The following is a 25,750-nucleotide window of genomic DNA, read 5'->3' on the forward strand; positions in this document are numbered from 1 at the left end:
CTAAATCTGGCGATAATACATTTAGTAATGAGCTGGAAAACAGGAAGTGACGGTGCTATGCATGTTCAGGTATTTTTTTACGTTATGCAAGACAATCCGAAGGAAATATGGAATGTTTCACCAAGCCAAGTAGAAAGCACTGTGCTATAACAACTCAATATGAAAACGCATATGAAAAAGTAATGTAGGTAGGAAAAAAATGCGTGCCATTGAATAACTATAACTGTGATTAAATATACTGTATACCACTTTTGAGACACACTGCATTAATTTTCTTCCACGCTGAAAACTGGTCTCCTACTCTTTGAATATCAGTTCCTAATTAATGGTGAAATATGAACCTGTATCCTATGACAACTGTTCCTCTTTGATAACTTTCTTACAGTTATTCTGCAGAAAGACCTGAGCTTCTGGTACACTTGTATTCTGTCCAGACCAACCAGCGATCCATGTGGTGCAGCGGCTGACAAATGGCAGTGATGGTAATTAATACCATAATCAGCTGTTGTCACTGCTATGTCTGTGTTTGTGACTGAGCATGATGGCTGGAGTGGATACAGGATTAATATGTGTCCTGGTACTGCTTCTCCACAAAATCATTCTTAGTGCTGCTGCTGCTGGTTTTGGTACAGAGTTTGGTATCATTCTATTTTTTTGAGATACCTGTATAAAATATTTTTAGCTGGCTTACATTTACTGTCTCTTGCAGTATAAAAATGTTCATTTTTCAGCTTGTGTTAAGAGAAGTGAGAGAAGTTCAGTGATTTCAGGAATAAAGAAATGGAATATGAAATAGAAATACAGAAGTGTTGATGCTCAGTGATGTTATTAGAAACCCACTCTATAACTCTCCCCTGGCCAAGGAAATCTCACTTGTTCTGAGATGTTAACACAAAAGGCCCCTGGCCACATTGTCAGGTGGTATCTTTGGCAAAATTATTTTAGTGAGCCTCAGGGATATCTGTGGCCCCTGCAAGATGTTGTATTATTCTGTGAAGTTTCTGCTCAGGCATCACATCTGCATTTACGTGAGGATTGGGCACGGGGAAGGGACTGTGGGCCCTGGTGACTGGAGACCCCATTTGCCCAGGAGAACAGTACGGAGCAGAAGGAAGCCGGGTGAGCATCATTCCCATCATATCAGTGCCTTCAGGCATGGCCTTGAACATTCACTTGCAAGATGAAAGAATAGTTTGGCCTCTGTCTCTCTAGGAAGCCTTCTCCTTTACAGAGGAGACTGCCAAGGTTAATAGCCATGGGTGGATGTAACCTGAGGTGTGGTCAAGGCCTTGGTTTTTGGGACCTGGATTAAAATCACCACTAAATAATCACCTGTCTGCTGTTGACGACTTCTAGTTGTTCCTGAGCTAAACTGAATTTAAAACAGTAATGTGGATGAACCAATTCCTATTTACAGTTTCCTCAGCTCTCCCGTGCTCCCAGATATTTCTTTACTTGGGAAACTACATAAAGCAGTTGCCACATACTTCTTTCAGAGTTTCCATTAGTATCAGTTCGTGCAGAGGATGCCAAGTCCAATTCTCACTTACGTCAGTGAGATCCCAGTGCTCTTTGAGTTTGCTCAGATTGGGGAGCCGGTGTGGCTGGCATTGGCTGCCCAGTGCCATGCATTCTGTAGGATGCGTGTTCTGCTTTACCGTCTTCCATTATTTCTGTCTTCCTAATGTCCTGTAAGTAAGGTCTATGAAACCCTCCTCTGACTTGCATGCCATATCTTCATTACTTTATGTCACTAGCATCATTATTCATTTCACCTAACTTTACTTCTCTGAAAGCTAAACCTATCATCAGAGCTAATGGCAATAGAGGCATATCCAGAGGGCATTTAATTCCATTTTAAAACAGACTTCAAAGGAGCCTAAGCAACTTTTTTAGTCTTGATGTCAAACTTTTGGGCAGCTAAGGTAAGGTAAAGATAATCTCACTAAAGGATTTGCATCTATTGCTGTGTCTTGATTCTGTAGTGCAAAGGTGCATTCACAGGCTTGACAAGTCCCCTTAAACTTTTAAAATAAAAATTTCATGCCAACTTTATAACAGTGGATCAGATGGAAAAAAAAATCTACAAAATATGTTGCAAAGTGCTATCTTGGGTAGTTTTAGTACCAGGTTAAAGGTATTAGAGATACAGGGATTAGAAATTTCGATTTGAAAATTACTAAATTAATTTTTTATGACTTCTGTGGGTGGTAGGAGGGCAAAAGTGGTACATGGTACTGTGACTTTTTAAAGTTTTGTAACTCACTTTTGTATGTTAATTTTCCTTTCACCAACACTTACTTGGTTTACACATAAGGATTACACATAATTCTAAAAGTATATTTAATCCTGTCTCTTCAGGAGTTTGATGAAATATTTCACTTTAATGCTTCATGTCTGCTTGTCTGCCTAAAACTTAAATATACACTAATCTTTATTCTTTCCCTGCCCCAGAATAAGGTTCTTTTAAAATAGGCTCAAACATACAATGCTATTACCCAAGTTGATGGTATCATTCCTAGCTAGGATCCCTGTGCCTCTTTCAGATTTCAGCTTTTGCTGACAAGGAGGCATAACATTCCCAGCTATTTGCACCATATGGTGAATAACTGCAGCTTTTATCATGAAGGAATCCCTGAGTGCTTTTCAAACAATTTTTATAAGAGTCACTTCACTCATCACTGAAGTGGAGCCAGTGCTGGGGTAAAACATGACAACCGTTCACTGGTAACCAGTCTGCAGCACTTCTGAAAAACTGGGACCCTTTAGCAAAATGTCAATATTTTTTATGACATTGGTCATAAAAGGCCAGACCCTCAGTATGAATAAATTAACATTTTGGCCTTGTCACGGAGCTGCCGTGATTTCTACGCATGGCAAAACTGTCCCTGTCTATGTACTTTTCACTTTCTAAAGCCTTGATTATGAAAAATCCACTTTTGTCTGATTTCCCACTTTGTAAATCTTGAAGCAGTTGTCAGAGGAAGTGTCCAACGTTGTCCGGAGGGGACACCAAGACTGCCCCTCCCTGGTCCTTGCCCCTGCTGCTCACTGACATCCCCAAGCCTTTTGCAAAGCAATAAACTGCAGTCAGTGCAGGCCCTGCACTCTTCTCACTTCAGGATGATAGGAAGAAAAAGAACCTTATCCTTAGCTTATCCTTAAAGCCAACAGCAGGTGGAGGTAATGACCCAAGTGGCCTCTGTTTGTTGATCAGACAGATTCAGCAGCTCTACCATTTGCCTGCTCCATCCCAAGTATGGTGTGAGGTCTTCCTCTGCTTCAGTCTCCTGTCGTGCAGTGGGGAGAAAGCATCTCACCAGCAGCAGAGGAGGGAGCAATATTTTCCTACTTCATGCATCTGTTATGAGGGTAAATCAGTCAAGTAACACAGGCAGAGAGCTGCAAGGTGGATGCATAAGTTAAAAAGAAACACCAGGTAAAATTCCTGAGGTAAACTATGCAAAGCCATCTTGGATGCCTAAAGCTAGAAATCACAGCTTTCTGCCATCACTTAAGACAAATGAAATTAGAGGTTATCCCTGTGAAACTTTTTGAAAGGAAACTCTTCTCATGCAGTCAAAAGCCCCTCTTAAATTCTGTGGGGTGTTTGCTTGAGTCAGAGCCATAGGATCTGGCCTGGTATGTATTGCCCTTGCAAATGCAGCACTCTTTGTCAGGGAGAAATCTCATACTGAAGAAATGAAAGAGCAGCTCCAAAACAATGGGTTTTGTCTTTAAGATGTGTACATGCTCATGATCTTCTAAGTACATGCCTTAACTAGAGGCTGTCCAAAACAGGTTTAATGTGAACTCTGGGATCTGGTAATGTAGGACTTCCCACGGCATCAGCTGGGCTTTTCTGAAAAATATGATAAAAACGAGGTCCATGACATTGTGGGTGGAGTTGTATGGAAAAGAGCATGTGTCTGACAGCATTTTTTCCAGGAAACTGGACAGTGGGCTTGCGATTTCAGATGCTTTACTAGATACTGCTGGTGATCCTGATGAGCAAACCAGGCTGCCTTTCTGTTGGGTGAGGTTCATATAACGCCTAGCCCCACTGTTACATACTTTCATGTGTTTTAGATATAGAACTTTTATATTATTTTGAATGATATGATAGACTTTAATGAGAAGGCAGTTTTGGAAGTCCTGGCTGTAATAGCAGCACTGTTAATATTACTGGTTTTGGCATGGCAGACACAGGAAAAGTCTTTCTAGAGCCAGACATCTGACAGGCTTGACAGGGGGTAGCATCTCTTCTGCCTTGCTCTGCATGTGGCTATAACTTGAAACCATTATTTCCTCTGTGATAGGCAAACCATTTTGGCTAAAAATTGGCTTGGATGTGGGAGACAAAGATCAGCTTGACACGTGTAGGCATAACCTATTGCACATCATCTTCCCCCCTGTTCCAGAGAAAAGTTGTGAGGGAGTTTCTTGAAATATGTCACTGACAGGAGCATGAGAATTAATTTTTTTTTTTTTTTAATAAGGAATGGTGCTTAAAAGAAAGGAAGAAGTCTGTAATTACATAACTTCTATTTATGCCAACATCCATTTTTAATGATTTTCATTTGCAGGTAGCAAATCAGCAAACCATTTTCAAATAGTCTGTTGGCTGCATTACTCTGATGCATTAAAATGTTTCTGTATCCAATTTGTATATTTACATTTGAAAACAAAACTCTATAAGAAATACTTTTATGTTACAGTTGGGTTTTTTTTTGAAGAGGTAAAAAAAATATAAATCATTTAGAAGGGACTGAGTATAAGAATATTGCCATTTTTAAGGTATATATCACTGAACACATTGTCAGGAAAGCAATACAAAATGTTATACTTCCCTGCTTTGAGGAGTTCTGCTCTCTGAATGGAATAAAATTGAAGTAATGTAGAAGAATTACCTTGGAAACCTATCAAGGAAATAAAAAAGATGTAAAGTAACTTCACAGTTCTTAATTTAAGTATGGTGACATTTCATAAGAAGAGACAATCACATGCAATCTACTGTAATATTTCCAGTCTGCTTTCTTGCACCCTGGCTAATCTTCATACTTCTGGGATACAACCACGAAACAGCAAAAACCAGAACAGAGGCACCCCTGGAACAGCTGCCAAGCCTGTGTCTGCCCTAGGTAAGGAGCAGTAAAGTTTCTACTAGTAAGAAATCACAGAATCATAGAATGGTTTAGGTTGGAAAGGACATTAAAGATCATCTAGTTCCAACCCCCCTGTCACAGGCAGGGACACCTCCCACCAGACCAGGTTGCTCAAAGCCCCGTCCAACCTGGCCTTGAACCCTTCCAGGGAGGGGGCAGCCACAGCTTCTCTGGGCAACCCGGGCCAGTGCCTCACCACCCTCACAGCAAAGAATTTATTCCTTATATCTAATCTGAATCAACACTCTTTCAGTTTAAAACTACTATCCCTCATCCTATCTCTACACTCCCTGCTGAAAATTTCCTCCCCATCTTTCTTGTAGGCACCCTCTAAGTACAGGAAGGCCACTATTAGGTCTCCCTGGAGTCTTCTCCAGGCTGAACAACTCCAACTCTCTCTGCCTGTCCTCATAGGGGAGATGCTTCAGCCCTCTGATCATCTTCATGGCCTCCCCTGGACCCACTTGATCAGGTCCATGTCCTTCTGATGTTGGGGGCCCCAGAGCTGGACACAGCACTGCAGGGGGGGTCTCACCAGAGCAGAGCAGAGGGGGAGAATCCCCTCCCTCAATCTACTGGCCACATTTCCCTTGATGCAGTCCAGGATATGGCTGGATGCATCCATGAGTAATGAGGAAGTGAGGAATGAGAAAATGAGGAAAAAGTTTGTATTTCATGGTGTAAATTTTTCTTCAGAGTCATGTGAGGCATTTTCTTCTACCTGAAACTAGAACTTAAACCAATATATAGACAAGTACATAGAAATAACTTTTTAATTTTCTGAGTGAAGGTTGCTTACATGGCTTGGTGGCCCTCATAATTTTTTTTTAAATCTGGGCAGCCTGAACTTAACATCTTAGAAGATGACTCCAGAGGGACTCCATTGTCTTCAGAGGGAGCCAGTCTGACTAGCCTAGAGCTTTCAGATAGCTAGCATAAGCAGAAATGTATCCCCTGCTTAAACTCTGATTTATCCTGCTAGGCCAAAAATTTCAAAACTGCCAGAAGATGTTTTGGCTGCTATCTATCACTTTAAATTGTTCCCTATCAAATATGAAAAGTGTTATGAGTAGCTAGGATGAAGTGCAGGCTCTAAGGAAGACAGTGACAAAACACCCCTGGCTTCAATAGAGACAGGATTTAACCCTCACTATCTTTTTTTTTTTTTTTTTAGCTATATGCATGTACTTTTATTGGTTATGAACTGTATCACTTTTTGCTATTTTATTTTGGCAGACTTTAATGCTAGATAATAGTATGTATTTTTTGAAGTCAAGTTGCTGGCTTTGTAAAAGGAAACTGAATACGCACTTTTAAGCTTAATTAGTCTGTTGAAAAAAAATAGCAGTATTAAGGTGTTAAAAACAGGAGACAGTCGAGCCATCCAGAGGGATATGGGAAGATAAACTGGTGATTTGGGCTCTTCATAAGGCAGAATGATTGAATATTTTTTAACAAACTATTCACTGTCTTTTTTTTCTTTCTTTGCTTCCATAGTTGTCCATGAGAATAGAAATATTTTCCACACATTTGTATGCCCTTTGAAATAATTCACACATTGCATCAATGCATTCAGGCTGTGGCTTGCTCACAAGCTATGAATTTATTACATTGATTTAAAAGCCTATACTCAACTGTATGACCAGTCCATTCCCTGCATTTCCTGTCGTATATTTTCTGAATGGATAACCAAAAGTGTCTAAGCTACAGCACCAGAAACACATCTGGCAGTGCTCAATTGCCTTTCACTGAAGCCATCCTTTAGTACTTCCAGGAATAAATACACGGTGGAAAGACATTTGTATCCTTAGCTTCCAAAGCGCCACAGTCTTGTCATAATTTCATGTCAGTGACTTCAAAATGTGGAAAACTAAAAATATGTAGATTTTTTACAACTGTAGAATATATGGATTAGCAGTAGTTATTTTGGAAGGTTGATGTAGCAGACAGCCTGGTAATTCCTTTTCATATTGAGTCAGAATTACAGTAACTAATGGTGCTACATTTTAAGGGAGTTTGTAGAAAATGCTACTGAATTTTTATTAGCAGTGGTTATTGAAACTCAAAGATAAGTGATTAAAAATGATCTTGTGGAGAGGGAAAAATGCGAACAGTGAACATTTTTTAAAGTATGTAAATATTTGCATCAATGTCTGCGTTAATTTTAGTATTTTGACACATAATGAAAAACCATTAGCATGAGGAATACATTATACAGAACCATGATAATCACTGAGATTCTGTAACATCTTGATGACCTTCCAAAATCTAGCTGATGTAAACTTCGTTAAGCTAGTAGTAGCAATGATGTAATTTGCCTTCTAAACAGCTTGAGAGATTTGGATGAAAACATCAACCCTGGCACTTGAGTTTTTTTAAACAAGCCACTAAAAAAATGTATACACAGCAAAGTCACGTATCTCAGCTTTTTTGGTAGGCTTCATCTCACCTAACTTCAGACATCTGTAATGTCTGCATTTAAGCTGTTTATCCAAAGCTCCCTTTTCATGAGCACCTCTTTCCAGTGGGAGGGAAACAGCCATTTTTAAAGGCAAAAATAATCTCAGCTGAAAGCAGTTGCTGAAAATTAACCAGAAACAAAATATTCATACAGAATACAGTCCTCCCGATTCCCTCCAGAGATGCTCCGGAGATGGTGTCTCACTGAAAGAGGAGACACCTGCAAGGGGTGGGGAGGCCTTTGGGAGGGAGACAGGGGTGTCTCCGGACAGGTGTCCCTAGGTGGGTGTCCCCAGGCAGGTGTCCCCAGGCTGGTGTCCCTGGGTGGGTGTCCCCAGGCAGGTGTCCCCAGGCTGGTGTCCCTGGGTGGGTGTCCCCAGGCAGGTGACCCCAGGCTGGTGTCCCTGGGCGGGTGTCCCCAGGCTGGTGTCCCTGGGTGGGTGTCCTCAGGCCGGTGTCCCCAGGCTGGTGTCCCTGGGTGGGTGTCCCCAGGCAGGTGACCCCAGGCTGGTGTCCCTGGGCGGGTGTCCCCAGGCTGGTGTCCCTGGGTGGGTGTCCTCAGGCCGGTGTCCCCAGGCTGGTGTCCCTGGGTGGGTGTCCCCAGGCAGGTGACCCCAGGCTGGTGTCCCCGGGTGGGTGTCCTCAGGCCGGTGTCCCCAGGCTGGTGTCCCCGGGTGGGTGTCCCCAGGCAGGTGACCCCAGGCTGGTGTCCCCCGGTGGGTGTCCCCAGGGAGAATTGGAGCTGTCCAGCAGTGCCGGCACAGCACCGCGAACCATCTTTGGGGTGCGCCCACTGTTCTGTCTGGCTGAGAGGGGACACGCACACAGGGAGAAGGTCCTACCTTTCCCTTCCACCAGCAAGCGAGCCCTGCACTTGCATGCTTTACAGCTGCAGCTAGCATCGCTTTTGAAGCGTCCTTGTTTTGCCGGGGCTAAGAAAGTACCGAATGTGTCTGACATCATCCACAAATGTTAAACACAAGTGTAGCTGGGTCGACGGAAGTTCTCCTTTGAAACATGCTTTTGAAACACTGCAGTCTTCAAAGCTGGCTTACATACCCTGTGCTGTGATACACAGCCTTTTGTTTTGCATAAGTGTTTGTTTTAATGAGGTAGTGCAATGCAGCTCATCAAAATCAAAAACATATGATGCACCCTAGGCAAGAGAAAGGCAATAACTATACAGATTTTTCAAGAGGGCTAGTCATACCACAGGCTACCATTATAACAGAAAAAACAACAAGAATTTTAATATAGCTGTCTGGCCAAATATATTAATTTAAATTGAATGGCTTTTTCTGATATTATAGCTGTGAGGCACAATGTTCTACTGGCAAGCATCTTCAAAACCTTTTTTAGAAGATTTGCTTCAAATTATTTCTGTGCACCAGATCTTGATGGTATGTACATTTGGGAGTTAACCAAAGGAAAAAAAGCTTTTGATTAAATCAATGACCTTTCCTGGAGGTTGAATGACATAGAGATTGTAATACAAAAAGCTACCTCCTCCAAACAGTGTTTTCTTCAAAATATTTACTCTAAGCTCTCCTCCATTAACTTTTCCCTCACTTTTTCACAAACGTTCATACTCTTGTGTCAGCACAGAAATATACTTTCCCATTAGCAAATCCTTTTAAATAAATTTTAGTTGTTTCCATGATTACTTCCCCAAATGGCTTGCTAACCACCAATTTCCATTCTTTGCCAGAGAAGACCACTGGGTGCTGTTTACTCTTGGAAACTTGATCTTTATTGTGCTCATGCTTCGTTGTGCTTCTTCAAAATCTGGTAATAATTGTTTCCCTCAGCTAATTGCATCTCTTCCCACTTGGAAAACTGGAGACATTTTCCTGCTGATGTGGAGAAGAACAAGTGTGATCATTTCTTAAAAATTATTTTCTGTATTGATTTCACTTGATAAAAAATGGTTTTGTCTTATCCTGGCAAGTATCTTTGCACTTTGTTATTATTCCATGAAACATTGCTCTGGGAACCCACTAAAGCTGAGAACAACATGTAACATCCGCCCCAGCAGTTGATGTTAATGGAATTTGAGTCCCATAAGGAGACTAACGTCTTGTGTGATATTAGGGTGCCTATTAGTAGGTTAGGCTTGCTACAAAGCCATCATAAATTTCACCAAAAGGCACAGGCTCAGTAACAGCTACTGTGCAGATCTGGTAGAGGAAGAAGAACACTTTCCTGCTCACCTGGGCAGCCTCATTTTCACTTGGGTGTGGGACAACCTACAGACAGCCCTAATACAGCTTGAAGTGGTCTCTTAGGGTTTCTTCTCACGCTGTCTGAGGTGGGTAATGATTCTCCACAACCCAAGTTGCCTTCTACCGCAAAAGAAGTCTTCAGTGACCCCTTTGGGGAAGGCCTTTGCATGTTTAATGCACCATAAATGACCTGATTAGGATTTGACTGTCTGACTCTATGCTGATAATGCCAAGATTATTTTAGAACAGAAAACAAGTCTTTGCTATATACTTTCTAGAAATAGAGTCTACTGTTTTTCATTCTTGCAACACCACTGTTTTTCCCAACATGCTTTCCATGGTTTTGGAGCCATAAGAGTGATTTAAATAAATTCTGAAAAAATCAGATAAGAAAACAACTTTATAACAACATTTCTCCCATCTCTTTTGCATCACATGTTACATTGTGCTGCACTACTAAAATGTTGGTGGGCAATTCTGAGCACCTCACAGGAGACAACAAATTCTTCATGGTGTAACGTGACAGCCGTTTGTGTTCTCTTACAAGACAACATCTCCTCCTCTATCCATAGAAGGTATGAAAATTGCTAATGGAAATATAAACTAATATTATTTCCATTATATTAGCTCTGCTGCTCTGAAACACAAAGTAGCGGCCAGTCTTTCTGCTAAGTGTGCCCTTCTCCTACCCGTAGCCTGTGGTACCTTTTCTGAAATCCCCACGCGGTCTTCCTCTGCAGTTAACAGGAGCGCACCGCTGGGGCAGACCCAAGGGGCAGCATCCTCCTTCAGTGAGCTGCAGGGAAATAATTTTGGCCAGAGAGTTTAGTGGTTCTGTCTTGGTCTCCAGGTTGCATCATTTGTCTCCCCAGGAAGGTCTGGATGAAAATCTTGCTTGTAGAGCTCCACTCCTGACAGCAGCACTCAGCCCCAAGGTGTGAGCAGAGGGCATGTAGGCACAGCGCTGCCGGGCTGAGCACATGCTGACACCTCAGGTGTATAAGTTTCACAGTGCTTAATAACAGTGCAGGTTCACACTGTTTTGTTTTCAGTTACTCCCTTTGCCTTGAGATGTCTCCTTGGTGGCAGGTCACTCTCCATATTTGTTTGTCTTGTGCCCAGATGAAAATTCAAGATCCGTTGATTAAACTAGGTTTTGCAACCCATGGGATTGAACACAGAGTTATGGTCGGTCCCCACAAAGACATAAATGCCCACTCCAACTCAGTGGACTGAAAAGTCTGAATTTAGAATTCAGTGGCAAAACTCAAGATTGGTTCCTTCAGTTGCTCTCACACATGGGCAGCACAGGGCCCCAGTCAGTTACATACAGTCAGCTGGAAATCTTTCAAATACGAACTTTTCTTCTCAAGAAGTAGTGTTATGTTTTAACATGATTGGCATTGTTTCTTTAGTGCAACCAGATACAGAATAATTTTTTAAAATGATAAGTTTATTTAATTATGATGACAAAATAACCTACTGCATATCCAGTGTCTGTTTTTATACCAGACAATTTTGAGTGAATTTGTCCACTAACCTGAATGCTTCTCTGAGTTTCTGACTCGACCACTGGCCACCAGATCTGGTATGGTTGGAGTTTGGCAAAGCTGTTCATGCATTTGATTACCTGATTTGCTGTCTGTAAGTGTTGGAGGATGTCCAACCCTGTGTCAGATTTGAGTATTTTCCAGCAAAACATTTTCATTTATAAACCTGGCTTTTATGAAACAGAGATGTAATTTTCTTTTATCAAGGTCCCCAGCTGTAATTCTCCCAGGGCTAGACCTGGAGAGGTGCTGGTGCCTCAGGACACACCCTGATTTCGGAGATGCCAGACTCAGCACAGCTTGGGACTTGGCCGGCAGCATGATGGCCCTTTTATCTCTGCTCAGAGGTGAAAGGGGCAGTAACCAACAGCGCACTGACGGGTGTGGTCAGATATTTCCCCCCATGAATCACCTTGTGGCAGCATGGTGTGTCTCTGTTCCGCTGTTCTTTTAATGACACATGCAGAGATGGCGTTTGTGACTTTGGGTAGGAGACCACTTTCCTTTGAGTCCCACTCAGGTTTTCTTCCTAGTTTTCTAGAAACTTTGTTGTTAATAGTTGATATACTATTAGCAACCCCTCTGAGGTTTTGTTTTTTTTTTTTCTTCCAATTGTTGCTGCATTTAGCAATAGCAACCCATATTTCTACCAGCATTTGCCTACTGACCTTGGATTCGGGAAATTGCCTAAGTACATGCTTAACTTTGAGGGTAAGATTTCACCAATTTTAGTAGGATTTAAGCATGTGCTTAAAGTGAAACCTAAAATTAATGTCCTTCCTGAATAAGGATGTTCTCCCGAGTCAGACCCTGCATGCATTGCCTTAGAATAGATCCTGACTGTCCCTCGAGTATGTTAGACATGCCGGATGCTTTCAGAAGTGGTTAATCTGATGAAAGAATTCATCTCAGAGTCATAAAGAAACCACAAGTTTCCTTCACTTTCAGTCTGCTGCTTTGATATCATTGGTCACTGCTTGTGCTGCAAGAGCATTTGCATGGAAAGTTTCAGAGTCTTATGGTTGTATAGGTAAGAGATATACCCAGCTGCTCACACTAAAGAAGCTGATGTGACTTTTTATTTCTTAACTCCATGCAGATAACCCCCTTTGTGAATATAGACTGGGCTCGTGTACTAGCATTTCGAAAGTGGACATTGTCACCAAAACCGCCAAGACTCAAGAATTAAGTATAGGATGATAAAACACAAATACTACAAAACAAAGAGAGGGCAGGAAGTGCAAGGGCCATGTACATTCCCTTGACTCTTCTTCCTTGAACAGACAACATTCTGAAAACTTTGAAAAGGAAAGAAATACATGTTAATACACAGCACACAACCACATAAATGTAATATGGGAGATAGGCACCATTTACAACAATGTGCCACAAGCAGGAATAATGGTTTTGACACTGGTCAAAATTGGTCAAATAATGTTTTGACATTTCCTAATTTTCTCACTTTTTTTTTTTAATAATCCAAATCAACTCACAGAGTTACATTCAAATTTACAAATATTTCACATGGCTAAGAATTGTGTTTTATAAGTGATATATTATTCACTTCTCCTCAAAATATGGGAACAGTATTCCCATTATGATGTGTTTTGCTCAGAAAACATTCTCCCAATAAAGTCCTGCTCCCTATCAATCTGCTTTACTTAGCCTAATTTATCCAGTGCATAAGGACGTTTGTCACCCTACTGTATCCTTTGCATTGCCTTAGTACATTGTAAATATTTGGGGAATCACCATGTAACGAATGAGATTAAAGCCCAAAATAGCAGGGTGATTAGAGCATGAATTTATGTATATAATTTCCATAAGGTACTTTAATGCACGAGCTTTATTTTAATCTGTAAGTGGCAGGGTAACTTTAAATAAATAAATAAATAAATAAAATCTGTAGGGGAAAAACCCCCACAATAAGCAAATTAGCCTGAGGGAGATAATCCTTCAGATGAAACTTCACCCACAGCAACAGAGTATTTTGTTAAGAGCTGAATACACTAAAATCATCGCTGTAATTGAAGAGTCAACTGTTTTGACTTCTTTTGTACAGTCTTTAAAATTAATAACATAAATTATCATGTATGAATCTGGCTATTCATAGTGCACAAAGTTCTGTTGTTTGGTATAGGAAGCTTGCAAAAGCAATCTACTTGTTTTCCAACCTTAGTTGAACTATCATGTATCGTTTTATTCACTATCCACTTTGATTTTGTTTCAAAGAGCAATTTCTAGAATGACAATTTAGTAACATCAGACTTGCTGTAACTTTTGCATTTTTTGCTCAAGCCAGAAAAATATCCCACTTCTTGGCAGTTGATTAGAACAATTTACTATAATTTTTGATGCTGCAATTATATGGTTCTGTGTCAAATAATACATTCCACATTCTTTCTTCATAGAGAGAGCTGTGTGGCTGGCAATATCTTGATGGACTTGCTTGGACCATACTTGTGATACTGGCAGATACACAGCTTTGGTTCTGCATATGTTTGGCTTGAACAAAGCCTACACAAGCGTAACTTTGAGAGAAATGCATTCTTTTATAACATTATTCTTGTGTGTTATTTGTACTTCAGTGGCAAACGAAGCTTCCCCAACCCCCAGATCTGGGGCTGCCATTGTGCGGGACTCAGGATGAGTTTGTGATTGAAGGTCCTGATCCAGGAAAGCATCTGACCAACTGTAATATCGTAGTTCATTCGCTCGTAATTCCTTCCATCCCACTTTGTGCAGGCTGGTTAAAGAGTGAGCGAGAAGCTGAGCTGGGGGGTGAGTGACTGAATGACGAAGCTGCTGTCTTGGCCGGTGGCAAGTCCTGGTGGCCAGGGATGGAGGTGATCGGCGTGCTGTGCTTGGGCATGTGCTGGGCTACCACGGAGAAAGGAGGAGGGGGCTTTCCCTCCTTGAAAACATTGAGAATCATGCTCTTTCCTTCCTTTGCTTTCATGACAAGTGCCTTGAAAACAAAATGTTGAAACCACTTAAAATACCTGTTCAAGGGAATGTCCGATGTTTTCAAAGCCTGCTGTTAATTTTGCTCAGGCCAAAACTACTCAGCATATTTATCCTGAACTAGCAAATGGCTTCAGCTGTCCCCAAACCACATTCTTTGTCAAATAACTGCATTGTCCATAAATAAATAGTTTCACCAAACTGTGATGGAAATGATACATATGGTAAGAGATCTTTGCAAGACTGGAACAGCAGCTTGGCCTTTGAGGGGAACAAGCACTGTGCTTGAGTGCTGGGGTGTTAAACCACCTGGCTAACTTAAATACCTGTGGCTAGATGGCAAAGTAGGCCGATATGCTGAGTAACTCTTTATGAAGTACTAGCACTTATACTAGTGTCAGCAGCTCAGAGTAGGAAAGCCAATCCATCTATACAGGACTCTTTTTCAAATGGCATTTTTCTATATTCTAGGTAAGGCCATTATCAATATAATGTCTAAAAAAGTCTGTTAAAGACTATTTTCCACATTAGACAGGAAGATCCACATTTTCTGAAAATTGCCTGCATATTTTTCACCTGCTGTTTAGGCATCCTAAAAGTCTTGAGTATCTGATTACACTGGTAAATTTCTCAGTTGACTGGCCTACACTGGATTTGCAAACCAGTGGCTTCAAGAATTTGTGCCTATGGTATGTGAAGGCATGGATAGAGGCTCAGTTATAGCTAGAATGAAACTTCTCAGAAAAAGTAAAAATTAAAAAAATAAAGTCCCAAGCCTGCAAAACCACATCCATAAATTTGTTTCCTACATTTTATGTAGTCTTCACTGAAGTCAATGAGAATGTAGTGTTCAATTGTGTAAAGATAAGTCCATATATAAGTCTTTGCAGAACTGAAGTTCACATCTGTGGTGCTATTTTCAGAACCAAAATGAGATCATTAAAAAGAAATCCAACAGTTATAGTTGCTAAGTGATAACAACACAGGTACCAGGAGTGTCCTTTGTTGAACCTAAGAACTGAAAAGCTATGAAATATTAACACTTAAGGAAGACATAAATCTTAGTTACTTTGAAGTCTAAGGAGAATTTCCTACTTTCTCTTTCCCATTCCCATTCCTTTCCCATTACCTTTTCTTTTCCCTTTTCATTTTTTTTTAATGACATAGCATTAAAAAAAAAATGACACTGACACGAATAACATTTTTTCTCCCCTGTCCTCGAAAGCAGTTTGCCATTTCAAAGCCAAACAAAATTTTCACCTTAATTCTCTTGGTTGTTAAAATAAAATTGTGTATGGGATACTGATTACAAATTTATGGGTGAAAGGAGGATCACCCCTCCATCAAGGCAGCTATTCAATGTAGGGACAGATTTGACTGGAGGGACAGTTTGGGACAGGCTTGCCTCAACTAGTTCCTGTCCAGATTTCATAAGGAAACAGAGATCTCCACCCACTCAGTGGAGGGGTTGAGAGCTCAAAGCTATTCACTTTTCTGTGGGGTTGTGTAGCTTGGTAGGGAGGCAAGGGAAAGAAGTTGTGTGCCCACCAAGGGAAAGAGGAGCATTTTGTGCTGCACTGGGTGCATGTTGCATTGTGTTTGGCCACGGCTGCCCAGCACATGGGCACCTGCACAGACCCAGCCTGGCTACAGCAACCTGGCTCTTGCACAGCACCCGTGGGTGACAGGAGGGAGCAGAGGAGTCCTTGGCAGTGGGGAGGAAGGATTAGGGGGCAAAGACGCAAAGGAAACCAAGCTGCCTTATTGCCACAGCTCCTTTTTTTGAGAAATGCAGTAGCACTTTAGATAGACATGCTTTAATAAGGAACTTCTGTAGACCAGTCACAGTATGTTGTGGGAAATACTGGGCTAATTCTAGAGTAAGATGAAGTGACTCAAAGTCAGATCCAGCCCAAAAGAAGAAGGGATAGTTTAAACGTTTATCTTTCAGTTGATACAGTCTTTTGAGAAGATAGAGATGAAGAAGTAGACACCCCATGGAGTTGAGTGCCACAAACTGAAAAAGTTTGGCATCTTCTAGGGCTGGGCTCAAAACACAGATACTTTCAGAATAAGTGCCCCATTCTGCAAGGCTAATGCTGCATACAAAACTTCATTTCTGTTTTACTGGATCCCAGCTAATTGCAAATGGTTGTTGGGAAAGTCACAGGCCACCAAGGTAATTCAACACACATGTTTTAGCAAGTTTTTCACACATGTCTGGCAAGCCTTTCATAGTAGGAGAAGGCTTTAGAGATTCTTTCCCGGGCCTTAAGTCATGCATTAAATCCTATCAATTATTGGTTCCCTCCCCATCTCCACTTCTACTCACTTTTTGTTATTGGACAGTGCTTTTTGTATCCTGTAACATCACCTAGTTAGAGTCCTCTGAAACTCAGAATTTCCAGTTTGCAGGAATCTGTGATAATGTGTAATTTTGTTTAATTCTCAGTGGGTTGAAACCTTAGTCCCACTAAAGCGAAAGGAGTTTTGCCATCCATGTCAGTGGAAGCAGGACATTGTTTTTATTTTTCTTAAAACACTGCATAACCTACGAAGTACTCTAGATATGGGTAAAAAGACTGTGATGATGACAAATCACAGGTCTGTAAAAACTTTCAGTTAGTATTACCTTGGCAATTAAGTATATTCAGTGCTTTTTTTTTAAGTGATAAGCATTTTATGCCTATAGTTTTTATCCATTAAAGTAATTGAGCACTCATTTTCTCTTTCTTGCTGGTGTATTTAGTCCCCAAGAGGAAATATTTTGGTTTATCATTGCCAAGCCCTTTTATTTCACTGTAGTACTTTTAAGATAATAATCTAATTTTCTTGTATATTGTTGGAAATGTCTTTCTCTAAATGTACTGAGCTTTAGAAATGTGGTCATACAGAAATTAGATAAGGTAGGACTTTATCAGTGTGACATTTCTTGGGTGTTGGAAATACTTGTTATTTGTCATCAAGCTTTACAGATCCAAGGTATGCTGTTACTCTTTAGAAGAGTTCATAGGCATATTTCATTCTGGGAATAAAATAAAATATTTTAAAAACTGCTTGAATAACGCCAAAGGTAGAGAGCTGCCAACAGGCAGTTCCTGGGATCACCCAGTTTCCAAACAAAAGTAATTTCTTCTACCCAGATGATCCTGCGTGACCACCAGTGCAGATACGGGGTAAAGCTCCCAGACGTGGGATCTAGCAGAAGAGAGGAATGAGGTGTTTCACTGCTAGAGAAATGAGTGAGCTATTTGTAGCATATCATCATGCCATGATTTGAGACCTATCCCCTCTGGTCTTCAGAAAGCCACAAGAAAGCTGCAACCTCTACAGGCATTTTTGGTTATTATTTTGTCTCATGTATTTGCTCTGCTCTTTAGAAAGGTGATAAATATTTTTAGTTTAATTGTATAGTTTAGATTCAAGATAGGCCAGTGTTAGTTAATAGTGATTTTTTTAATTATTTTTTCTCACAAGGCATATGGTATTATTGGGTCTTAGAGAGAGCCAGAAATATCAGACAGTTAAAGAAATGTGTGAATCTTATCCTTTTTGGACCACACAGCCTAGCCTCTGGAATATTCCTAGAAGATGTACTATCACATTTTCCAAGTGCTTATTAACTATTTATTTTTTGAATCTTACTGCAAAATAATTTTTCAGTGATTATTGTTTTAATGTTTTCATTATTTAAAAGGGCCAGCTGAATGTATTCTTCTGCCCTAGATAGCAAAAAAGAAAAGAAAAGAAAAGCAAGTTACTAGTGCAGTGGAAGTAGTTTGCTTTTACTGTGTATGTATGCAGCATACATTTAGTGTTTGGAAACAGTGATGCGAATGGCATTTCCTGCAACCTGAATTTCTCCTTCATAATTTTGACAAAAGACAAGTGTTCAAAGAGTAGTCTAAGTAGTGCACTGCTCCATCAACCCCCACCCCACTGCTCTTCTAACTGTGCCCTGTCACCCACAGCCAAGGTTGGCACCAGACAAGGGGTACCTACTGCAGACAGGGCAGTTACTTCAGTTTTAACATACAATACTGTGGGATACCTGGTACAGATTGAGACAAACTAAGTAGTCTTAGAGTATTGTTTGTGTGCCTGTCATTTCTTTTACATTTCCTCTCTTCCCAGTGCTGAAGAATTCACCTTTGGTAGAAGACAGCTGTCTAAATGGAAGGAGGCTGATTGATACTGGGGAAAAAAAATCGATGGGGAATAAATTTTCTTGCTGTTGTTCAAATCTTGAACTACATCTGCGTTCATAATTAGCATAAAGATGTATAAAAGTCCTGAGGTTTTCTATTTGTGTCTGTCTGTCTGTCTGTCTGTCTGTCTGTCTGTCTTCTAGTGTGGGGGTGGGGATATTCCTGGGTGTGTGCAAGTATCTCAAGGTGGTCAAAGGGTGGCAGATTTCAGTTATTAAGAATGATCTGGATTAGCCCTGGTCTTTCTGGGTCACTAAGTTTCAAACACAGATACTTCACATCTGTTTCTTGTTCACAGCCACTAACAAAGAAGTACCATACCAAAAAAGTCCCAATTTTAGATACGTGTCTGGTCCTTTAAGGAATTCAGCTAGTTACTTAGAGAGAGAGAAAAAAAAAAAAAAAGGCACAGCTATACCTCCTATTCAAATTTGCAGATTAGGCAAAAGCCCAGAGGTGAAAGGTCAAATAAAACAGTTGAAAGCATTTTCTATAGACTTCCTGGTTGTGGAGGATAAAAAAGAGCATGCAGTCCTCCAAAGCATGCTATAAAAGCCAGAAGAGTGTGAGAGACACTTTAATAGGTTCCATTCTTGATGAAAATCTTGAAACAGTCTCACTAATATGGTATAGAAATCCAATATGCCAGACATATTTGCTGTGTGAAATGCCCATCAATCTAGGGATGGCGGGACCTTGAAGGACAGTGTTCTGTAATAACCAGTTCAAACTACTGTGTAGTTCAGTTAAAATTATCTAAAATATTTGGAAGAAAGTGATGAAAAATGTTGGCTATTGCCCACACAGTTACTTCTTTTTTTCCTTGAAGAGAAGTTGCTTTTCTGAAGTGTTTTGGTTTGGTTTTGTTTCTGTGTGTTTGTGTGTCTCCTGTGGTATCACTGTAATTTAACCAGGTTTAAATTAGCGTCAAACTTAAAACAAGTAGCTTTCATATTGGTGGCAACTTTCAGCCAAAGGTTTCAGCACACTTCAATTATTAATCCATGCAGCACTCCTTTGGCATTTGGTGGTACAACTTAATGTTTTGGAGATGGGAAAATTAAAGAATAATGAAAGGAAAGTTTAGGTGAGATTCATCTCATATAAGCAGAGTTATCCAAAAGCTGGTGTCTCGGGTAATCATACAGTTTCCCTTTGTTGGTAATGGAGAGAGAGAGAGAAAGTTCTTTAAAAGTGTGATTCATCTCACCTCTTTTAAGTAGCTGTTGTAGGTGAGACTGAATGATATGCTGAAGATAGTTGTGTTAGGGACTGCCAAAAAAGTCTTGGAGAACTACCTTAAGCCTTGACACCTACATTTAAAATCCTTGAAGCCTGATTAAGTGAATCCCACTTCAGCTGATAGAGATTTAATTACCTGTCTGCAAATGAGTGTGTCAGCACTTCCCTGTTACGAAGCACATGTGTTAATTATTGCAGTTAACTCCAGTGTCAGTATAATAGTGACTGTGTCAATGTAATTCATGTAAACAGAGCTTCCATTTCTGTGGTATTTTTTTTTATGTAAAAAGTATAGTGGATTTCTAAAGATGATCAGAACAGAAGAGGTGGGCAAACAGTGGTCTATCACCAAAAATATTTTAACTGATAGAAACTTAAATAGCTTGAGTTATAGTTAGGGACTCTGATTCAGTAAATGAAGTACTTTCACTTTGAAAAATTCCAGCATTTCATTTCTGTAAAGCTTTGTCCACTGGAAAATAATCCATTTTTGATTGTTACTGTTCCATGCAGTAAAATTAAAAAAATACTGTGTTGCCCCCAAATCAGGCTCTCTCTCCAACTTTTCAGCTCTGCCAGTGAGTGAAGTGAATTCATTGCTATGAGAAGAAGGAAGGTGGGGACGGGGGAAACACATGAAAGGACTAACTGGTCGAATGGGTTGGAGCCGCTGAAGAAGTGCGTGGGGTGATGGAAAGGAAGCAAAGATTGGCGAGTGAGAAGATGTTAAGTCGTAACCAGCCCTGAGGGCAAAACCGGCGGTGGGTGCCACCGCAGCAGGAAGAAATCTCTTTTATCTGTTTCTGTTAGAGTCCTCTTGTTATTAAAAGAAGTAATTCCTGGCTTCGGAAAGAGCGGATCATCGCGTCGTGTTGGAGGAAGCGGTGCAGCCCGGCGAGCCGGCGGCTCTCCCTCCGTTCAGGGGGCAGGGAGCACCCTCTAGTGTCGGCCGGTGCCCAGCTGCTGGGGTGCTCCCCGGGGCGCCCAGCGCCAACTGGGGCCGCCTCGAAGGGATGAGGACATGTTCCTCCTCCCTCCACTGCAGTGCAAGACCCGGCAGTAAGGGCAATGAGAAGCCTGAAAGCTTGGAGAAAATGCTGGGGGAAAGGGTGAGTTTCGTGGGACGCACGCTGCGTTGACCCGGTGGCCAGGTAGTGGTAATTAGTATTAATTACGTGGCTTTACATGAGCTGTTTGCTTTGACATAGTAATTGGAGCTTGGCGAAAGCAAATGCGCCACTTCTCTCGGATTAGCACCTTCCTCCCAGAGCTGACCTCCACGTTTCCAACCATGGGTCAATGGGCATGAGCCCGCCTCAGAACTGGACCCCATTTTTCCCAGGACAGGGTTTGTCCTGTGTCCTCGGACCTGGTGCTGCATCAAACCCTCTCAGGCGTGGAAGGAAGAGGTCTCTCCAGCAGCCCCGAAGGCCCAGCAGTCCTGGGGACGGGGGAGGAGAGTCCATCACCCCAGAGAGCAGCGCCTGAGCTGCTGCCCCCCTCAGGGTGGGTTGTGAAACTCTGTTCTTCTCCTGAGCACCCCTGTTTGTTCCCCTGCTAAAAGACTATTTGTGAGAGCTTTCTTTGTGAGGGGAGAGTTTCCCCTCCTGTGAGCTGATTTACTGACATTTTCTCCAGAGCCTGCTGAAAACTGTGAATTAAAGGGAGGAAGTCCTGCTGAAGGGCTCGCTGACAACTTGGTAAGAGTGTATTTGGCCCTCATACACTGAGCTGAGTATGGCCAAAATGATATTTGGAGCTACATTTAAGCAAAATGCTACATATTTTTGACAGGATTAAGACCTTTACAAGTGTGTCTTCATGTGCCATGAAGTAGTATTAATTTGCTTGAATTTCTTAAAATCTGCTTACAAAATCTGTAATGCAAAGTTTTTTGATTTGTAGCCTGGTTCTTCCTCAAGGAGATCCTCCTTTTTACCTGTAATGTTGGTAAGAGGCACAAATCTCTCCCTCTCCCTTTCCCTCTCCCTCTAAGGACAGAGTTGTTCTTTAGAGTTAGTAGCGATGTGTCAAATACCATGAGAAATGGTCTCGTTGGAAACGCTTTACATGCGTTTGGTGAGTACATGCATATTGAACATATTTCTCATACATCCTAGAGAGGATGCAGCTAGCAAAAGAACTTTTTTCTGTGGAAATTCATTTTCTTTGTTTAAGCCTTAGTCTAATCACTTTTTTTTTGCATGGTCAGACCAAATCTCTAGGTCTGTACAGGGCCCTGTTGGTTTAAGCAGGCTTAGATCAGCATAGGTAAGATCCTTCATCTCCAGTTTAGAAAGCTCTTCTCTTTAGTCCTAAAGGTAGAAGGCACTTAAAGCAGGGTTTGTGCCTGTCTGTATTCAGAAAAGGACTTAAGCAGAGCTGTCATTCTAAAGCATGTGCAAAAATCCTGTTTTGATCAAGAAACTTAAGCATGCGTAGTGTTAACACATGCTATAATGTTTTGTTGCTCTATGGTTTCTAGATGCAGTCTTGAAGGTAGAAGAAAATTCCAACAGAAATGAGCCCAGACAAATTAGGGTGACAAGCTTGAGAGAGAAATTGAGGGGGAAGGGAGTGTTAGGTGACTTGTGTAGATTTTTTAGTACTTTTTTGTGTTTTCATTCTATTTGTTGACCAAGCCACATTTTTCAAACTCACACACCATTATTTCAGACAATAGCACATAGTTGCCTAACATAACAAAAATGTATTTTCTTTCTATTTAACCTTAACAAAATGCAGAAAAGAGAAAAATAGTAGAAGTGTTTGTACTATTTTTCTTTTGCAACTGGATGATGGTGATTTGATAACCCAATATTTTCCTTTCCTTACAATACCAAGGCTCAGTCTTGCAATTGGATCGACATAAGCATAAGCACTCAGAAATCTGCCTGTGGGTATTAGTTTGAAAGTCAAATAAACTTCATTGAATTCTTTGGCACAGAATGTGTGCCAGTTTAAAATGGCAAAATCCTTACTGGGCTGTGGGCTCTGTAAAACTTATATAATAATAATGGAGCTCAGCAGAGTCTCATACTGCCCGCCTTATGCTTCCAAAAGCCCTGTATAAATCAAGAGGAGGTTTGTCTGTATGGAGGTAGGCTGAAGAAGCAGCATTACTAAAACCTGCTTGTGAATGAATTTGTTAGATCCCATCAGCAGGAGAGCTAGAACTGATACTTCAAGCCTCTCAATATATTTGAGAAAAAACAAAATATCATGGGCTTAACTGGAGTGGAAGTCACCCAACTGAAACATTATACAGTGCTTTGAAATTTCAAGAAAAAGGTTCTAATCTTTTGGCTGTCTTGCTCATTGTTTGGAGATGAAAAGGGAGGAAATCAACATCCCCATGAAATACAATTACTGTAAATTGCTTTCCTTTCATACTGTTTGTAATGAAAATAGGAAAGTTACCAGAAGTTAGCTATTCTGCATAAGCACAGTAATTCGGTAGATGTAGACTGCAAGAAGACATTCAGCAGTGCAACACCGGATTTCTATAGGAAGCAGCTAATGGGGAATATAAACTATTTCATATCAGTGATGCCTCTGGGTTGCTCTGAGGTGACCAGAAGTTGTCTTTACAGTGGAAGAAATCAGAGCTCCTTAAAGTGAACCACAAAATCAAGCTAAACTTGTACAGGGAGTTGATCCCATGGCACCTCAACATCCAGAGCAGGGAGAAGAAACAGGGTATCTGTTCTCCCCAGTGTCTCCGTCAGGATCTGGAGTCAGCTGGAGGCTTGCTCAGCCCCCTGGGCTGGCTGACGGGGCCCTGGGGCTTGCGGGACAGCTGGAGATGAACTGGGACACAGGCTCATCTAGGTGACACACTGCCAAGCTTGAAACAGGGTCCTCCTGGGGGCATCTCTGCCAGATCCCAGTTCCACCGGTCCTGTGTCACTCTGTTGTGTCCAGGGACTTCCAGCTCTCCGGTCCCCGTGGGGGCACCTGGAAACGAGGATTTCCTGGGACCTAGTGGGTGGCAGAGCCATTCCCGTGAGCAGGGGCGGGTGGATGAGCCTGTCCTGTGCCCTGCCGTGGGTGAGGTGGAGCAGCGCCGGCAGGATAAATGCCCGAGGGCCAAGCAGGCAGCGCTTCATGACCTCCGGGTGCGTCTCTGGCAAAGTGCATGGCCACGTTTCACCTTCTTCGGGTCACGGGAGGAGCGGAAGAGTGAACTGGGACTTGGTGCTGTCATTGTGAACTGTTTGGAAAAAATGCATGCCGAATGCCAGCAGTCATCACCAGTTACAGAACAACGTTCCCATTTCCTTTTCCGAAGGAGACGAAGAGGAAGGTGTTGGGAGAGGGTGAGGCCAGCTGCTTCCACTCAGTAATGCTACGACAACCATCACTAATTCTTAAGTCCCTAGTCAGAGGGCAGGACCTTATTACAGCAGGAATTACCTATCCAGTGCTGCAGTGCTTTCAAGCAATGTGTCCATGGTTTGATGTTGTTACTGGAAGCACTGAGAAATAAACTGGTTGTAGTAGGACCAGCTTCTAAAAGTTACAAGGTTATTAAAAAATCAACGCATTCTGACTTCCTTTAATTTTTGCTTCAGTTTCTGAGGGTCCTATTTTCAAGCATTCCTCTTCTAGCTGAAAGCTCAGAATCTCTTGACACCAGGAACTATGTCTTTTACAAAAACATAAAGTGTTGTGAGACTGCTAAGAGCAAGAGGGTTGTACCAGCACTGGATCCCGACTGGTTCTTTGCATGTGAACTTTTACACTGGCTGGTACTGTTGGTACTGTAGAAACACTTTGCCTTTCCTATTCTTGTCCTTTTTTTTTTTTTGATCAGCACTCTTAAGCAAGGCTCTGGGAGAGGGATGGGATTATGTTTGCACAGCTGGTAGTTTTGGAGTGCCCGGTGACTGCCAAGTGCTACAAAAGTACAAATAAAAATATAACACTGAATAAAAAAATTACTATCACACTCCAACTGGGAAGGGAATCACTAGTGGAACCATCTCATTTTCATGCATGGATAGAGCTGTGAAGTGAAGGAAGAGCATGGAAAATTTAAGACTGTTTATGGCATTCAGGCATTTGTTTTTGAAATGTCTTTTTGTGACTTCCTTTCCTCAGTAAGAAAGAGGCATCAAAAAGAAATTATTGTCTCCGATCTACTTGCTTCTTCTCTAAGAAAAAAAAAAAAATGTGCTAGATCGGATAGGCTAAAAAGTGTCAATAGCTCAAGAATCCAGGAATGAGGTTAATGGACAAATATAGATGTGGTGTAAGCGGAGCTAGACTTCATTAACATATTTGGAGTTACACCCGCTTATACCAAGTCTGGCTTTGGTCCTGAATCAGCAGTTCCCCAGTGAATAGACTGCATGAAACTAGTGCCGAATTTGGCCCATTTCATCTGACATCTGCATCCTGCCTCAAAGTGGCATGTCACACTTACTGCACATCAGATCACACCTGCCCAGGCAGTCACAGGCAATTGACTTTTTTGTTTAAAAAAAATTAAAAAAAAAATTAAAAAATGTAGTCACGTATCATCAAGAAAAACAACATTGTTTTAGGACTCTTATCTCTTCACTCCCAAATATCCTGTTTCTTCGAGCTGCAGTGGCCAGGACCAATAGAAACCTCTTCCTGCCATTGGCTGACTTCATTTCCCAGAGTTAGCACAATCTCATCCGCTCTAAACAACCTCATCAAAACTTCTTTCTGGTCAGAGCGAAGCAATAATTATTATTAGCAATTATTAGCGATCAATAATCTTGATCACATTATGGCAAGCACTATTAAGGTAAGAAAGGGGTACCTTTTTTGTTGGAGTTTTTTTCAGTGGCGTGTTCTTTGGTTTCCTTTATCAACCTAGATAAGTTAGAATTGGGCAACACCCCCACTGCCACAATAGAGGACAACAAGATTTCCTTTGTACTGCCTAGTAAATTTCCTTTTTCCTA

At 41.4% G+C, this 25,750-nt stretch overlaps 1 protein-coding gene across 4 annotated transcripts in view; it reads left to right on the forward strand.

The window, feature by feature from the left end:
• ERG (ETS transcription factor ERG) overlaps positions 1-25,750 on the forward strand; it is a 107,751-nt gene that overhangs the window by 17,501 nt on the left and 64,500 nt on the right. For 2 of the 4 annotated variants that reach the window (XM_033011380.2, XM_033011382.2), the window contains exon 1: positions 24,517-25,590. The exons of the other annotated variants lie outside the window; for them this stretch is intronic. In XM_033011380.2, coding sequence (XP_032867271.1) covers positions 25,573-25,590 — 18 coding nt within the window. In that variant the 5' untranslated portion in view covers positions 24,517-25,572. Of the gene's footprint in view, positions 1-24,516; positions 25,591-25,750 lie in introns of those variants that run through there. 4 annotated transcript variants of the gene reach the window in all.

The sequence above is a fragment of the Tyto alba genome, unplaced genomic scaffold (genome assembly GCF_018691265.1).
Source record: "Tyto alba isolate M040663 unplaced genomic scaffold, T.alba_DEE_v4.0 Super-Scaffold_14, whole genome shotgun sequence".
In the NCBI taxonomy this organism is placed as follows: Eukaryota; Metazoa; Chordata; class Aves; order Strigiformes; family Tytonidae; genus Tyto; species Tyto alba.